Source organism: Monodelphis domestica, chromosome 3, assembly GCF_027887165.1.
Source record: "Monodelphis domestica isolate mMonDom1 chromosome 3, mMonDom1.pri, whole genome shotgun sequence".
Lineage (NCBI taxonomy): Eukaryota > Metazoa > Chordata > Mammalia > Didelphimorphia > Didelphidae > Monodelphis > Monodelphis domestica.
In genome coordinates this window covers 96,334,503-96,351,204 of record NC_077229.1, presented here as the reverse complement: position 1 = coordinate 96,351,204, position 16,702 = coordinate 96,334,503, and the positions used below count along the sequence as shown (strand labels likewise).

Sequence of the window (16,702 nt, the reverse complement as noted above, 5' to 3'; positions counted from 1 at the left end):
GGTCATTCGCCCGCCCAACCAATCAGGGAGCGAGAGGGGCGAGACCCGAGAAAAGAGGCGGAGAATGAGCAGACCCAAAGAAACTTTCTTACACATATATTTGTATTGGTTGTTACAAGTAGTTACAAGCTGCCTGTCCCGCGCCGGCAGCCCCATCCCGGGCTGCCCGAGGGCGGGGGCGTCAGTCCCAAGACCCAGCCTCCTAGGATGGACCTTGGCCTTGGACGAGGGTGGGCACTGGGACTCAGCAGACGAAGGATCCTTCTCAGCCCAGGGTGCCTGGGGCAGGGAGGCTGGAAAGGAATTCGGGGCTGCGGGATACCGACAGGGCCAGGCCCAAGAATAAGCCATCTTTCAGTGGAGGTAAGGTCGGAGTAAGGACCTTCTGGGGTGGACTCACGGGCTGAGGCCCCAGATTTGGAGCAGAGGCTGGGAAGTGATCACAAGAATGGGGAATGAACCAATTTCCGTCTTTTTTTTTTCTGGCCCAGAAACCAACAGTAAAAGCCCTAGGGTCCTGAAGTTCAAGCTGAAGAACTGAGATTGGTGCCTTTACCACGGAGGTGTCATAGGCTGGGGGTTCTGGAGATAGGACATGACCACAGCAGAAATAGAGAGCCTGTTTGGAGTGAAAGAGGGTGAAGCTAGGACTACAAAGGACCCAGGAAGAACTGGGCTCTTCGAACCCTAGATTAGGTGGGGCGAAAGGGAGGAAAGAGGAGCAAGGACACAGCCACTCCCTCACCTCACTGGGGCTCCCACCAGAGCTATGCCCAATCACCAGGACTCACATGAAGCTACTCATCATCTGCTTGGTGTCTTCAGAGCTTCGAGAGTTAGCAAAGCTGATGAAGGAACAATAGACAGCAATCCAGGCACACCATTTCAACTGGGGAAAAGAAAGGCAGATCAGGCTGGGGTGGAGTCCTCTCCTTCTTAGTCCAAGAACCCTTGGCCGGAAGCCTCATCCCAGGGGCATGTCTTTTCACTCAGGGTGCCCACAAGAGGCATCCTGTCCAACCTCATATATCCTCCCCCCCCTCCCTGGACTGCACCTTGAGCATGAGGCCACACATGCTGAAAATCATTCCCAGCAAGTTCATGTAGTCTGGAGTCGGATCCTCAAGGGCTGGGTTGTTCTCTGTGGCAGGTGGCTTGTACCTGGGCAAAGGAAGGGATCACAGAAAAATACTTTCCCAGCCCATCTTGAGGCCCCTCTGCGTTACTTTCCCAAGATCGCTAAGCAATTGCTTTAACTCCCTAGCTTTCTAAGCACGGGGAGTTAAATAGGGTTTTCAAGCCTGGGGTCTGTAAGAGTAGGAAGTCGAGCCAAGAGAAACGTTTCCTCCGGTGATCTCCAAAAGCAGGAGAGAAACATAACCAGATTTCTTAACTCCGATCTGTAAGCGCAGGGTGGGGAGTCAAAAAGCCGGCTTCCCCAGGTAAAGATCTCTAAGCAGAGTGGGGAGTCTAGGGAAATAGCTCTCCCTCCTAAGGATCTCTAAGCGCCGGCTGTAGTCATGGAATGGGCTTCGCAGTCAGGAAATCCCGGATCTTCGGGGGACGGGAGTCAGGGCTGGGTCCTCACCTGAGCACCTTGTTGGGACGCCGGGGGTCCGACATGTTGTTCACGGACATGGCCTGGCCGGGAAGGGGCGGGGTGTGAGGAGAGGGTTAGAGGAGGCACGCGAAACACTGGCTCTGACCCCGCCCTTTCCGCTCTCGCTGCCGGCACTTCCGGCCGGATACAACACCAAAGCGAGGGGGAACCTCTAGGGTGTAACACTACAGATGCAGACGCTTTCGTTCCGGTTACTGTTCCCAGCATGGCGTTCCCAGAGCCGAGACCCACGAAGCCGGAGCTGCCCCGAAAGTCGGTGCGGAGCCTGCCCTGTCGCCAGGGAGCCGTGAGGGCCGTGCGGTTTAACGGTTTGTGCCCACCCTAACCGGGAAGAGAAATAGGGAAAGGAGAGTGGGAGAAAAGGCGTGGGGCTGGAGGACGGAGGAGACCACCCTCTTTGCCTTCTTCCCTGCAGTGGATGGTCGGTACTGCCTGACCTGCGGCAGTGACAAGTCGCTCTCCCTGTGGAGCCCCCTCCGGGGGACATTGCTTCGGACGTACAGTGGCCACGGGGCAGAGGTGCTAGACGCTGCCGGGTGAGGCCCTGCGTCCTCCCAAGAGTCCCCTATTGCCACCATTAACCCCCTACTTCTTCCCCAGATGTTCCCGTGGCTATTGAACCTTTTTTCCCCCCTCAAATGTTTTCTGCTTTATCTGTACCCACAGACTGTAAATTACCTCCCCACCCAGAGCCTTCTCCCTAACCTCTGACCCAACACCCCATACCTTCCTAAAGCTACCTCCTGTACCCCACTGATCCTTCATTTCCTCCCAGCTCATTTGACAACAGCCGACTGTGCTCTGGGGGAAGTGACCGAGCTGTTCTGTTTTGGGATGTAGCATCAGGCCAGATTCTCCGCAAATTCCGGGGGCATGCCGGGGTAAGAACAGGATTCAAAATGACTGGAGCAGAATCTAAGGCTGCCCCTTCCCTGCCTTCCTCTGAACCCAGCACCCAGTCTTTTGGATGTAATCTCCCTTAACTATCCTTCATTTGGTGCAAGGCCCTGACAGGCATGCTTTACCCACACTCCCTGGCTTCCACTACAACCTACAACGTAATGTTTTCCTGGCCTTCAAAGTCTAGTTCAGGAGCCATTTGTCCCCAAAACTCTACCTAACCAAATCATTACTTTGATCCTTTCCACAATCTGAAACTACTACTTACTTAGTTTTGCCTGAGTTTTATGGCCTCATACAGTAACCCATATTGACTAATCATTATCCCCATTTTATGCTGGCTTTACAGAAGGTAAACTGTGTGCAGTTCAATGAGGAAGCCACAGTGATTGTGTCTGGTAAGTTGAGAGTTCTGAGGGTAGGAGAAAGCTTCAGATGCCCATGTCTTGCCCCTGCTTGCATTTCACTAGGAACTGGGTTCTGGTTCCAGGCTCTATTGATTCAAGCGTCCGATGCTGGGACTGCCGCTCACGACGACCTGACCCAGTCCAAATCCTAGATGAAGCCAAGGATGGCATATCCAGCGTGAAGCTGTCAGATCATGAGATCCTAGCAGGGTGAGTACCAGAGGAAATGTAGGGAATCAGTGTCTTTGCAGAGGGCATGTGAAACCCTGACATATCCAAACCCCTCCCCTTCTGTCTCTCCCCAGTTCTGTGGATGGACGCTCTCGGCGCTATGACCTTCGAATGGGAGAGCTGTATGCAGACTATGTGGGAAGTAAGTATAGGTCCCAAGGGGCTTGGGAAGGCCCAGCTAGGAGCATTAATCCTCTCCTTGACCCTTTTATAGGTCCCATCACTTGTGTGTGCTTCAGCAAAGATGGCCAGTGTACTCTCATCTCCAGCCTTGACTCTTCCCTTCGACTCCTGGACAAGGATACGGGGGAGCTACTTGGAGAGTGAGTGAGACAACAAAGTGGGTGGCCTGTCATCAGTTCACCCACTTATATTAAATTCCTTGTACAAACCTCTCCAGCCACCAGAAAATAGTCACACAAAGAAAGCTATGACAAAGGGGGATGACAGGTGTACAATTATAAAACATGAGATAATGAGGGGCGCCAATCAGAAATTAATTTCCCAAGGGAGTCTAGGAAAGCTTCATGGTTGAAGGTCACATCTTGGTTGGGTCTTGAATGAATGGAAGGGGACTTCTAACAAAGCCAGGCAGAGAAAACAGGAAAGCCTTGAATCCACATTTTGCACATTAAGTGTGTAGGTGGGGAACCTGGAGCTATTCAGAAGTCAGCCTGACATCTCCCTACCTCAGGTACACAGGACACAAGAATCAGGAATACAAGTTGGACTGCTGCCTAAGTGAGCGAGATACTCATGTGATCAGCGCCTCAGAGGATGGAAATGTCTACTTCTGGGATCTGGTGGAGGTGAATGCCCCTATCTTCCAGTACTCAGTGGCAACCAGCACCCTTCCTTTTCTCTCTTCCTAACTACAGTACTACAGTCTTTCTTTCCTATTCTAGGGCACTCTGGCTTTGACCTTGCCAGTGGGCAGAGGTGTGGTTCAGTCCCTGGCCTTCCACCCTACAGAGCCCTGCCTCCTGACTGCCTCAGAAGGCAATGTCCAGTGCTGGCGAGAAGAGTCATTCATAGCAGAGGATGAGTTGCCAGCTTGAAAGGCAGCACAGACATACATGGATGGGACGCATGAAGTTTATTAACCTTAGGGATCTGTACCATTACCTGACACATAAAGGGACCTTTATCCCAGGCCTGGGTATTTGCTGATCTTGGCCAGGGCACCATGAATGTTGGGGATGCCTGGAAATTAATTTAGAGACAATAAATAGGAGGGGTCAGGACCCCCAGCTTCCAGGTCCCTATTGGAACCAGCTGCTCAGTCAATTTTTTTCTCAGTGGTGAAGGCCCCAATTTTCTGGGCAAAAGTCTCTGCCACAAGCAGAGGGAAAACAAGAGAAGCATCAGCATAGACCTGGGAAAGGAAATTAGAAGAGAGAGAGAACTAAATACCTAGAGGTCCAAAGCTACACCCCTTCCCCAACTTCCCAGCCTGACACTAGACAAACCTTGACTGGCCTCGCATCCATTCTGATTTTGCCCCAGGACACAGCTTCATCTGGCCTTGCACCTGAGTCTGAGCCATCAAATTCCTGAGCCGTATTGATATAGACAGCATAATCAGCTCCATTCCTCTGTTGGGAAATGTTGGAATGAAGGGCAACAAATCACATTAGTGCTTTAGGAATATCATTTCTCTTAATCCTCAAAGCAGCATGGCCAAGTAGGGACCACAGATCCACATTTTACAGCTGAACATGGTCTGAAAGGGTAAGGCCCTTGTCCATGGTCATAAAGCAAGCGTCAAAAGTTGAATCAACCCAGGTCTCTCCTCTCTCCCAAGTCTTAGACTCTTCCCATTATACAGTACTCATAGACATGCACAATAACAAAGGGACTTGAAAACAGTGATGGCCAAGAGCATTCCAGACAGAAAGAGCATAGTTTAAAAAGAAAGGCACTTTTTTCACTAGCAGAGAGACTTACATGTGGACCCTGCAGAGTGCCTTACCATGAGGTTAGCATTGGCAATATGGTGTTTCACAAGGCCGCCTCCAAGAATAATCATGCCTGTTCGCTTGGCAAAGATGGCCTGAGCATTGATGAGTCGTAAATCTGAGCAAAGGGATCAAGCTTTACTGGTGGCTACTAGATTCCCAATTACACCACCCTCTACACCAGGTTCCCCCTTCATGAATACCGCCCTCGTCCACTGTTGGGCACTAGAGAATTCAGGGGAAGCTCACCCTCCACAATGTCCAGTACCAGCCCTGGGTTCTTATATGAGTGGAAGAATATCATATCTCCAAGAGAGCCATCTGTAAGAGCTGGACTTAGCACTGGAATGTTGTTCTAGAGAGTGGGATCAAGAATCAGAGGTCACAACAGCATGGGACTACAAGATTCCTTCCCTCGTCCATACCCTTCCTCCCTAATCACTGGATCAAAGGAAAAGAACAAAGAATTGGGAGAGGGCTTTAGGTACAAAGATCATGGGGCCTCAGGGAGATATGGACAGAAATCTTGACATCCCCATACCCTTCTCATATAGGTTGTACCTTCTGTGCCCAGTAATACACAGACTCAGGGTTGTTGATTTCTTTGCCCAGTCGGGCAATCATCTTCGATGGAGTCCATTTCACTCCCTACCAAAAAAAAAAAAATAGGCCCTTGGGACTACTGACTTCAAGGAAAATCTTCTCTCCTAATCTTTGGAAGTCCTACTTACTCCCTTGGTGAATGCCCTCCCAAATGAACCCTGACCCACATCATCCATCCCTCCCCAAAACAGTGGTCACCTCTGTATTTTGCTCCAGAACCATCTGATCCAAAATCGGCATCAACCAGTCCTCAAACTTGCAGTAATTATCATTGGGGACAAGTAAGTTTCCAATCCTGAAGGGTCAGAGGTCATGTCAGGGCTCTTAAGTCGAGAAGCCTCCAAAGTGACTACCTCTCCTCCCTCCCTGATACCTGTTGATGCCATTTTGTCTCAGGTCCTTCCCCTTCAGGCTAAATTCTCCCAGATATGTAGGTGCCAGGCATTTGATCAGATCCTCCTCTATACCACCAGCAGTTGTCACCAGAACATCCACCTGCAGGGCAGAGCCCAGGGAAATCACAGCAGAAATTACTCCTGCCATTCTCGACTACCTCCAGACCTCCCTACCCATGGCACCACAGCATCTCCTAGTCAAAGGAGCTCTCACTCAGCTCCTAGGGGTTTCCAAAGCGCTCTCCCTCACCATGTTGTGCTGTACCAGGTAACGTATGGTCTCTCGGACACCAGAGCTGATTAGATTTGATGTGTAGCCCAAGAAGATAGTGCAGCCACTCATTGGCCTACGGCTTGGATTCAGGTCCATGTGGTTCTCCTCCTCCTCCCCAAGAGGCTCTAGCTTCTTTTCAATCTAGAGGAGAAGGTGAAGTGACTATATCATCTCCCCACACCTAAAACTTGGATCTGCTAGGAAGCATGGCTCACTTGGTACCTTATATTTTGTACGGTGCAGATGTCACATGAGGGTAACACTGTGTCCCGTTTTCAGCCCCTTAATACACCACTGAGCACAGCAAAGATCCCAGCCCCTTTGCTGCCAACAGTTTCTCTCACACTTTAACGGTTCCCTCGGAGTCCCATTGCCCAAAGGGCTGTACTCTGGAAATGACTGGTCCTAAATCTGAAATGCCCTTGTACCCCAGGATTGGGTCTTCTTCCTGGGCCCTCATCTTAAACCCAGAGACATCAACTTATGTAGTTGTCTTGCCCACTACTGAGCCTCCCTTTCTAGAATCTTCCTTTATAGCTAGATGCTCTCTTCTTTGCTCATCTACTCTCTCAATGCTCTTGGTATCACCCTGCCCTGCCTGGTCCCTCTTTCTTTCTAGAATACAAGAACACTTGTTTACACAGCCCCGCCTCTTCCCCATGGCCTCTCCTCCGTCCCCGACCTCAACCTCACTCTGCAGCCCACCCCCACCCTCCTCAAGCCTTCGCTCTCCCTCCCCTGCCTAGTCCCGCTCCCTCACCATGGCGTTGACCTGCTGTACTGCGCGGCCGAAGCTGGTGGCTTGAAAACCCGTGGTGCCGAAGGCGCGCAGGAGAGCGCCATAGTCCAGGCCGCGGTTGAAGTCATAGCCCCGGACCTGGACGGTCCCCGCGGGCAGCGCCGAGCTGTGCCTTAGGACGGCGGCCACAGCTCCCGGGGGCGGTCGCGACCCGGGCCCCTCCTCGCGCTCCTCTTCCTGGAAGCCCTCCATGCGCCCTGTAGGGGAGGTCCGAAGTCAGGGTCAGGCCGCCCGGTCCGACCTCGGCTCACCGGGGGCTCAGCGTGATCCCAGCGCCCGCATCCCTTCCCCAGCTAGCGGAGGAAGTAAGTCCAGGGAACCGAGACGGTAAAGGACCGGAAACGGCGCGGGTCACATTTTCTTCTGCCACACCCCTTCTACGGGTGCCGCCGAGCCTCGAGAGCTTCGCCGGCCCTCGTTCGCCCCCTGTCGGTCTCCTGCTTAGAGCCTTGGGACTCCCTGCTGTGGTTTCAGTTCCTCTTCCCCACCCACCCCCCAAGTCTGGAGGATGCTTTAGTCCTCGGCACCATGTTTAGGGGATGCACAGGGTCCCGCCTTGGGCAGGGCCAAGGCCTCCCCGCGGCTCCGGGGGCAAATAAACTGGGGCAAGCCCCTACCTCCCTCGGAGTCCCGGTTAGCCCTGCAAAATCACAAACTCAGAGCTGCAAGTCCAGCTGACAGTGACTCTTCCAACCTTCTCTGCACATTTCACAGATCAGCCTATCAGCAGAGCTGGAGGCTGCTGTGTGCAGTGCTCTTAACTTGGAACGGGGAAAGATGGAAAGTTTAGTCAGGAAAGCATAACTGCCTTTATGCAGCTCATTCTAGCAGAGAAGCTAAAGATAGTTGCGGTTCAGTCTTCCAACTCTTCATAATACCATTTGGGTTTTCTTGACAAAGACCCCTAGAGGTTTGCCATTTCCTTCTCCAGCTCATTTTACAGATGAAGAGACCGAGGCAGTTAAATGACTTGCCCAGGGTCACACAGCTAGCACTTGTCTAAGGCAGGATTTGAATTCAAGTCTTTCTGAAACTGAGCCTGGGGCAACTATCCACTGAGCCACCTGACTGCCCGCAGCTAGAGACAGCAAGGCATAAGGTAATACACTCTATGTGTAGCAGTAGAGCTACAAAATAAAAGCAGGCTTAATATGCAGGAAGGAATTGGGGCTCAGAGAGTTTGAGGAACTTTTCCTAATCACATAATATCTAACTAGCTTCCAGAAACTGTACTACTGTCCTCTAACTCAGATCTTTTCCCACTGCAACAAGAGCAATGGTCTTCAAAGCTTTGTTATATCATGCACTTCACCAATCAACAATGTCTGGGCATATAGACTAGATCGATGGCCTCCAAACTTTTTTATATATCGCATCTTGTCATTTAAAAATGTTTGAGCCTATAACCCCAACATGAATACATTTATTTGTAAGTTCTCTATATACACTTATTTATAAATTATGGAAATGTATAATAGTATAAAGGCAGCTAGGTGGTTCAATGGATAAAACACCAGGACTGGAGTCAGAAAGACCTGTATTAAAATCTAGCCTCAGACACTTCAAGCTGTGTGACCTTGGGCAAGTCATTTAACCCCGTTTACCTCAGTTTCTTTATCTGTAAAACAAGCTAGAAAAGAGAATGGCAAACCACTCTAATATCTTTGCCAAGGAAATCCCAAATGGAGTTATAAAGAGTTGGACCTGACTGAACAACAACAAAATAATGATATAGTGGAAAGAGAAATGGGTTCAAGTCCTGACAAATGGCAACTAGGTGAAGATCTCAAAGTGCTCTTGCTTTAGGCAACTAAACTGCAAATTGCCAAGATGTTAACCTGCATTGGTGGAAGAAATTTTCTTCACCTAGGAGTCCCCCAAAAGAATGAAAACCACAGTCCTTATCACCCTACTACTAGAATATGTTTGATAAAACTTTATAAAAAATGTAAATTTTTAGAAGATGACAAACTTTGATCATATAGTCAATAGGGAGTCATTGGAGTTTACTGAAGAGGGAAAGATATGTTCTGGCCTGTGTCCTAAGAAAATCATTTTGCCAGCCATGTGGAGGATGGATATGAGGTGGGGAAGCCAATTAGACTGCTGGTCAAAGTCTAGATGAGAGGCTCCAAGGCCCCATCAAGAGTGGAGAGAAAGGGATAGTTGTGAGAGGTAGAAAGAAGACCGAATTGACTGGTATGGGGGTGAGGCAGGGATTGAGTTCTGTGTGGTGGCTCTGAATGTGCCTAGAAGGAAGGTAGCGTCCTCACTAGGAATAGGGAAGTTCAGAAGAACAGCAGATTTAAAAGGAAAAGATATTATAATATTTTTATATTATATGTTATTATTATATTTATTCATTTATAATAATAAATATTAAATAATTAATTAAAAATCAAACAATAAATAATAAATATATTTATTATTATATATAATAATAATAAAAGTCATATTATAAAGCACAACCTATCCTTGCCCTTTGTGACTCCCTGACAAGAAAATGGGAAGGAGGGGAAAAGATGGTTCTTCCTCTTGGGAAGCAGGACCTGATCATAAGAAGACCTTGGTGGCACAGCATTGGCCTCTACCCATGCCTGCCATATGTTCCCTGGGTCAGAACCTGTGGAGGCCATAAGAGGTCAGTGGTGGGATGCAGCGAAGTGGGGAAACATTGAGCCTTGCTGGTCTAAGGGGGTTGGAGATGGTGGAAGGGCATTCTTATTATTTCGAATTTAACAAAGGCCAAATAGAGGATTTGTTAACCATCAAAGGCAAGGGTTGTACATAAAACTGAGAATTATTATAAGGTTAGGATAACTTTTCTTTTGATATGAGAGGGTCGGACATAAACAAGGCCATGATGGGTTATGGAAGCGAAGGAAAGATTCATCTTCCCGATCCCTGTGGTCATGTGCCATTTGAGGTAATGCCACAGCCCTCTACTTTGGAGCCTACTGCTATAGGTGATTTCTGTTCCCTCTGGCCATGACCTCCTACAGTCCATGAAAGCAGGCAGGACCTGAGACATCAAGCTTGTATGTTGGAGCCCCAGCAACACTAGGCTTCCCTTTCGGGGCTCCTGCCCGACAAGCGGGTTATCGTGATGCTCTTCCTTTGCCCACTTCACAGCCACTGCAGCTGCTGCTGTTTCCTGGCAGTGACATTTCAGTCCCCAGGTGTCCTGGCTTCAAAGGCACTAGTGGGAGGGAAGAAAGGGAAGCCTGCACCCTGGGAGTCCAGGGGACTGGGCTATTATGAGTGGATAGGGAAGGCTGCATTGCTTCCTGGGCACTAACCAGATCCAGCCCGACACAGAGAGGAACTCTCCGTGGAGAGGTGAGGATTATAGGATTTAAAGTAGAAAGCTGAAAAAACTATTTAGTCCAATACCTTTATTTTACAAAACCCCCAAGGCCTGGAGATGGGGAAGACCAGAAGAGCTGAGCTTTGCCTCTGAATCCTGACTCCACATGCAGCCTTCCTTGACTTCCAGGGGAATGATCAAATGATGCATTCTTGGGCCTGGGGCAGCCGGGGAGATTCAGGTTGGGAAGGAGAAATGAAGGAAGCTGGCTTGGGAACCATAGTATTTAAAGCTAGGAAAGGCTGTGGAGATCATATAGTTTGATCATCTCATTTCTCAGATGAGCAAACTGAGGTAGGGGATGTAACTTGTCCAAGACTGCAGTCACACTGTAAGTGGCAGAACAAATCTTCCAGCCCCCAGAGTGACTCGGGTAGGGACTAGGGCTGACAGCTGACCTCTCTCCCTGCAAGGACATAGAGCTTTCCATTTGGGCAATTCCAAGCCCCTCTCAGCCATTCAGCAGATGTCCAGCAAGATGTCAAGTGGCAGTGACATAGGGCAGGCCCGCCGGGCAGTGGAGCAGCTGCGGATGGAAGCTGGCATTGACCGTGTCCAGGTGAGGGCTCAAGCCTGGGAGGGGATGGGTTGGGGATGGGGATGGGAAGGGGCCTAGGTCCTTGGTGACAAGGGAGACCTTTGATCTGACCTTAGGTATCCAAGGCAGCAGGGGAGCTCTTGCAGTACTGTGTGGAACATGCCAAAAGTGACCCATTCCTCATGGGCATCCCAGCTGCTGTCAACCCCTTCAAGGAGAAGAAGCCTTGCACCATTCTGTGATCCCCTCTCTAGGAACCCTTGTACCTTGAGATATCTCCATTGTGAGATCCTTTCCCTCAAATTCCTGAATCAACTCAATTCCTATCAAGAGATTCCTTATCTCTCTATCCTAAGATGCCCTGACCATCAGGTCCCTGTGGCCTGAGATATCCCCCACTCCCCAAAATCCCTGAGTCCTGAGCCATTCCCATCCTGCGATACCCCTTTCTACGTGACCTCCTTTCCTTTCCCTTCAATCCCACATGGGGTGTAAAAGCCCCAGGAAAATCTGTGGTTCAGGCTTTATTAAAGATGAGATCCTTAACTCCAGGTCTGAGTGTGAGTTCCTATGTCTGGGAAGGAGAACCAAGTACCACTTGCATGCATCTCGTGGCCACCCCTTCACATGGGCTCTCTCTCAATCTCTGACAAACATGCTTCTCATGTCACAGGTATGATGCTGCCACTCAATAAGCCGCATGGTCACAAACTGTAAACTGCCCACCCTCCACCCCCCACCTTCCAAGTGCAGAGTCACACACAGACACCCAATCTCCATCCACACAAAGGCACAAAAGGCACCCATGAAGAGGCCCCAGAAGGCTCAGATCGAAGCAGGGTGGGATCATCCAACAGGTTTATTCCTGAGCTTCTTTGCTCTCAACATTGGGGGAAGGGGTATTCCAATAATAAATAACAGGGGGGGGGGGATCGGGTCCAGACGATACCAGAGGGACCCCTCAATACTTCTCCTGTCCTGGAGGATGGGGTTTATCCCCCATTAGGAGCTATGGGCTTGCACAGTGGGAGTGATAAGAGTCCCAGCCCCTAGAGAAAATGGCTAGGGCTTCTGGTAGCACCACAGAGCCAGGTCCAAGACCCGGAGAGTTGGGATGGGCCTCAACAACAGGGTTTGGGGCCATGGAGGGAGAAGCATGAGCAGCAGCATAGGTTCCAAGATGCCTTGGCCAGACCCCCTCTTCAGGGCTTCAGTCTCCACACCTCCAGAGACAGGCCCCCAGATGCAGCTACTACCACATTCCCATCAGCACAGACCTGGCAGAGGGAAATCAGGCACACACCTTATTGGAGTGAAGGGGGGAGAAAACAGAGTAAAGCTGAGCTTGGAAAAGGAGGCCTTACCCCATTAAGAACATTGTGATGGCTTCGGGTACAGATGGTCCGTGGTGGGTCAGTGGGCACATGTACCTGGGGAGGAAAGACCAGGCTCAGAGTCTGGAGGCAAAGATTTGTAGCTCACTTTGGGAACCCTGGCCAGCCTCTGCTTACCCGAATGGTCTTGTCTGTGGACGTGGTGTAAAGTGACCCCAAGGAATGTTCAATGCCAGTGATTTGTGACCTATGTCCCACATCGAAGGACTACAAGGAAGAATATGATACAAGGGATGAAACATGGCATGCAGGGTTTCTATCACCCAACACCAGGCCCTGCTCTCCCCACACCCTCTTAACCCTGATCCTAGCTAAGATCATATTCCCAGGGCTCCTCTGCACCACCCCCTTTCCCAACTCCTAGAATGGAAAACACCCCATACCCCCCCCAAAAGGGCTTATCGATCACCTAGTCCAAACCTGTCATTTAACAGAGGAAGTCACTGAAAACTTGTGAGATTATTTGCCATGGTTCACCCTCCTACCCCTGATGTCAGAAGAGAAATGGACAAGGGAGGAGGTTGAGCCAAGGTGAGTAGAACTGGGAAGTAGCGCACCCTAATATGCTTGAACTGGCCTCCATGGTTCTCAAATACATAGAGCAGGCCCTGGTTGTCCCCAGCCCAGAGCTGCGGTTGCCGATAGGACATGCACAGAAGGTAGGACTCCAGCTGGTGGGATGGAAGAGGAAGGCTCAGGAGAGGAAAAATCAGGCCCTATCTGCTACTCCACCCCAAAGCTAGGTCAGAGGCCAAGTGCCACCCCTCACCCCCATTCAGGATGGGGCCAGGACAGGGGCAGCATCAAATCCGGACCCCACTCTTCTCCCCAAGCCCCAATGGGTCCCAGCACCTGCAGCCGCTGCAGGACGCTGTTGGTCCGACGCTCAAACACCACCAGTGTTCGGTCCTCACTTCCTGAGATGATGTACTGGTCATCAGCCAGCAAGGCCAGCACAGCACTAGAATGCAGCCTTCGGCTCTTCACCAAGGCCTGGCCCGCTATGCCAGGGGTAAGTTAAGCATTAGAATAGCTGATCACTTCCTCCCCTCCCAAGGGCTCCAGGTCCAGGCCAGGTGGATTCTTGGGAAGGCTGCCTTCTGAGACTTGATCTCAGGCTGTGACTATACCATCAGCCACCCCCAGTTAGCACGAGGAGCACCTGCTCTCAACTATACATCCCTGGAAGAGTCTTCTCTGCCTGGCAGACAAAACCCTCTCCTACACTCCCCAGGGGACCCTGCTTTCCCTATCTCTGCCCAGGATTCTGTGGGCCCACCTCGGGGGTCGTAAACAGTCACTTTCTTATCATAGGTGCCAGTGACCAGGATGTCTGGACGGTAGGAGAGACAGAGTACTGCAGCCTTGCCCCTAGGGAGACAGGAATGGGGCTGGGGGAAGGAAAGGTGGGCCCACTGGGCCTTACACTTTTCCATCCCCATAAGGCTTGAACCTTAGCACTCCCTCCCTCGCCCTCACCGCATACCTGATCTCCCCAAACTGCTGCCCATCAGCCTCCATGTCCCAGAGCTTCACTGTGCTATCCCAGGAGCCCGAGCATACACGGTTATCCTGGGCAGCCAAGGACCAGACCCAGCCCTGGAGAATTGGTAGGAGTCGGAACATAGAATAATATTGGGGGGGGGGGTAGTACAGGAATAAGCCCAGCAGAAAGATCACCCCATAGCCTGGCTCCCAATTGCTCACCTTGTGGGTCCCACTCCTCTGGGTACCCAAGGCCTTGACCAGAACCTTGCCTGGCTCTACTCCAAGCTGTCTTAAATCCCATAGGTTGACATTTCTGTCCCGGGAGCCTGAGACACAGAGTGCTCCACCCTGAAAGACACAGGGTTTCTGTATGAAGTATGAAGTATGAGTATGAAGGCCAAAAGAACCATGAATTTAGTAACAAGAGGACAGAACTTAAGAACTAGATGTGACCTCTGAGATCATCCAACCTAACCCCATCCAACAGTACAGCTTGAGGAAACTGAAGGCCAGAAAATGTAATCTATATACCCAAGATCACAAAGAGCTGAGATTCAAATCAAGTTCTTCAATTCCAAAACCTCAAGTTCTTTCCACCATGCCTAAGACTGATGTTCAAATTCTGGCTCTGGTAATCAGGAATAAACAGCTCCCTGGGTACAGTCACCAACATTCATACAGAAAGTTAAAATAAGGTCAAGGCATCTTTTAGGAAAAGGCACTTGAGCTGTGACTTGAAGTGAGTTCAGGAATCCAAGATGCAGAAGTGAGGAATGAGAGCATACTGGGCAGGCAATAAGAAGAGCTGTGCAAAGATAGAGGGGAGAGGCACAATTCACAGACAAGGAGGAGTTTACACAGCAAAGGCTGCAGCCAGGTTTTTCGAAGAGCTCTAAATGCTCTTTAAATTATGAGTATGTTCTCCTATTGAGGCTTTTCAAGCAGGAGGGTGATGCATTTGTTAGCTGTGCAGTAGCCAGATATAAGGGGGACAATGAAGAGGAGGAGACTAGTTGTAAATGTTGGGGTAACAAATGACAAGGACCTGTTACTTGGATCTGAGAGGACGTAGAAGAATTAATTAGACTTGGCTGCTAACTGGATAAAGGAAGGAGAAGAATTCAAGATGGCCCTGCCCTTAACAGAAATGGCCAGGTAAGAAAAAGGATGGGAGGTTTGGAAAAAGGTGATAACTTCATTTGGAAATGTCTCTGGGAGAGGTTCAGTAATGGCGCTCACAGCTCACAAAAGTCATTAACTTTTGACTTCAGTTTTCTCATCTATCAAGTCTACTCCTTGCACTCTCTATCCCTCAGAGGTTGGCTTTGTAATCCTAGAGTCAGAAATCTTCATGTTACCTTTGATAAGGTCTCTTGCAGCTCAAAATCCTACAGTTCAAATCTAGATTCCGTCCAGCCTCCCCAGCCCAGAGACTTGCCTTGTCCTCACCTGCAGCAGGAGCACGGAGTCAATGGAGGCAAAGTGGCCATCAGACAAGCAGAAGTATTCGGCTCGACGCCCATCATCTGCCCAACCGGCCAAGTGCTCCTCTAATTCGATGCAGGCAGCTGGCCAGTCAAAGTCCTCCTCTGTCGGGGGGGAGGGGAGGAGGCGGGGTAGTGAGGTCTGAACCCCACCCCATCCAGAAAGCCTGTAGGCTCCCACCTCACCACAGCCTCACTACCTAATTTTACAGCCCTCTCCTTCCAGACCAGTGGATCAGGGTAACAACTTGGCGCCCCCGAAGGAATCCGGGCCCCACACCCAGTAAAGTCGCGCGATCGGCAAAGGCTCGGGTCCCTCCCCCAGCCCTCGCACCTTCCACCACAGGGTAGGCCCCACCCAGGAGCTTCTGCACGCGAATCTTCCACATGACCTGGTCCTGGACGATGTCCCGGAGGGACCGGCACACCAAGGGCAAGACCTCCAGCACTAGCCTTGCCTCGAGGTAGGAACAGATCTCCAGAATCAGCTCCAGCGGCAGGCCCAGCAGCCCGGACGCGGCCGGGCCGGTCTCCCCGCCGGGGGAAAGCCTGGACTCCCGCCACAGCTCGGCAGGGGGTGGCCGGGGGCTGACCACTGGCGGCGGGGCCAGGACCGCGCGGGCCAGAGCTGGGCCGGGCGAGCCCAAAACTCGGTCGATGTACTCCTGGGCTTGGGCGTCGGGGTCCATCTCGGGGTCTGAATCCTCATCCCAGTCCTGGGAGTCGTCGGGGGGCGGCTCCATGCCAGCGGGACACCCTTGGGGGGCGGAGGTGAGGGGGACAGCACCCTGAGAGCATACGATCACAGGATGAGGGCTGGAAGGGCCTCCGTAGGCCCCTCAATCCAATCCCCTCACTTTACGGAGGAAGACACGGAGCCTCAAATCAGTGAAGTGATTCGCCCAATGTCACACGAGCAGTAAACGGCAGAGGCAGTACTCTCATTCCAATCCAGCGCTCTTCCCACCTCGCCGCGCTGCACTATGGGAGTCCTGGGCCTGGGTCGAGAGGGGTCGGGGGATGGGAGTGAAGACTGAGGACTGGCTTAAGGGTCTCTCTCGGAGCCTCCCCACCTTCCACCTGTCACCCAGACCGCCGCCACCACCCCTGTTGCATTCCGTCTCCAAGGCACCAGGAGTTACTTCCGGTGCCGGCTGATGACGTAGAGGAAGGCAAGACCACAAAACGGGAGGCGCCCTCTGTGCTGACGGACTCTGGTACTCCTGAATCCCGCCGGAGCCAC

At 51.2% G+C, this 16,702-nt stretch overlaps 5 protein-coding genes across 6 annotated transcripts; 2 read left to right on the top strand and 3 right to left on the bottom strand.

Moving 5' to 3' along the window:
- Window positions 1-81: 81 nt before the first annotated feature.
- On the bottom strand, window positions 82-1,726 carry WDR83OS (WD repeat domain 83 opposite strand). The gene is made up of 4 exons (XM_001362575.4): window positions 1,589-1,726; window positions 1,056-1,161; window positions 792-889; window positions 82-619 (listed from the first exon to the last, which is right to left on the bottom strand). The coding sequence occupies exons 1-4, from the start codon at window positions 1,636-1,638 to the stop codon at window positions 553-555; spliced, it is 321 nt and encodes a 106-aa protein (XP_001362612.1). The 5' UTR covers window positions 1,639-1,726; the 3' UTR covers window positions 82-552.
- Window positions 1,727-1,795: 69 nt separating this feature from the next.
- WDR83 (WD repeat domain 83) lies at window positions 1,796-4,430 on the top strand. The gene is made up of 9 exons (XM_001363306.4): window positions 1,796-1,929; window positions 2,037-2,157; window positions 2,397-2,502; window positions 2,871-2,919; window positions 3,012-3,138; window positions 3,234-3,301; window positions 3,374-3,482; window positions 3,854-3,968; window positions 4,065-4,430. The coding sequence occupies exons 1-9, from the start codon at window positions 1,827-1,829 to the stop codon at window positions 4,215-4,217; spliced, it is 951 nt and encodes a 316-aa protein (XP_001363343.1). The 5' UTR covers window positions 1,796-1,826; the 3' UTR covers window positions 4,218-4,430.
- DHPS (deoxyhypusine synthase) lies at window positions 4,237-7,581 on the bottom strand. 2 transcript variants are annotated; one of them, XM_001363224.5, is made up of 9 exons: window positions 7,150-7,581; window positions 6,366-6,530; window positions 6,094-6,215; window positions 5,919-6,015; window positions 5,679-5,765; window positions 5,367-5,472; window positions 5,132-5,235; window positions 4,629-4,754; window positions 4,237-4,534 (listed from the first exon to the last, which is right to left on the bottom strand). In XM_001363224.5, exons 1-9 carry the CDS (start codon window positions 7,378-7,380, stop codon window positions 4,439-4,441), a joined length of 1,134 nt encoding a protein of 377 aa, XP_001363261.1. In that variant the 5' UTR covers window positions 7,381-7,581; the 3' UTR covers window positions 4,237-4,438. The 2 variants fall into 2 exon arrangements, with proteins under 2 accessions (XP_001363261.1, XP_056678673.1); XM_056822695.1 differs by having other exon boundaries at window positions 4,629-4,690; window positions 7,150-7,559.
- Window positions 7,582-10,476: 2,895 nt separating this feature from the next.
- GNG14 (G protein subunit gamma 14) lies at window positions 10,477-11,639 on the top strand. Its single transcript, XM_007488484.3, has 3 exons — window positions 10,477-10,527; window positions 10,969-11,114; window positions 11,210-11,639. The coding sequence occupies exons 2-3, from the start codon at window positions 11,022-11,024 to the stop codon at window positions 11,333-11,335; spliced, it is 219 nt and encodes a 72-aa protein (XP_007488546.1). The 5' UTR covers window positions 10,477-10,527; window positions 10,969-11,021; the 3' UTR covers window positions 11,336-11,639.
- A 295-nt stretch (window positions 11,640-11,934) lies between these two features.
- FBXW9 (F-box and WD repeat domain containing 9) lies at window positions 11,935-16,691 on the bottom strand. The gene is made up of 10 exons (XM_001363139.4): window positions 15,794-16,691; window positions 15,425-15,564; window positions 14,195-14,323; window positions 13,974-14,086; window positions 13,767-13,858; window positions 13,340-13,488; window positions 13,045-13,158; window positions 12,605-12,694; window positions 12,458-12,523; window positions 11,935-12,370 (listed from the first exon to the last, which is right to left on the bottom strand). Exons 1-10 carry the CDS (start codon window positions 16,200-16,202, stop codon window positions 12,296-12,298), a joined length of 1,377 nt encoding a protein of 458 aa, XP_001363176.1. The 5' UTR covers window positions 16,203-16,691; the 3' UTR covers window positions 11,935-12,295.
- Window positions 16,692-16,702: the final 11 nt, after the last annotated feature.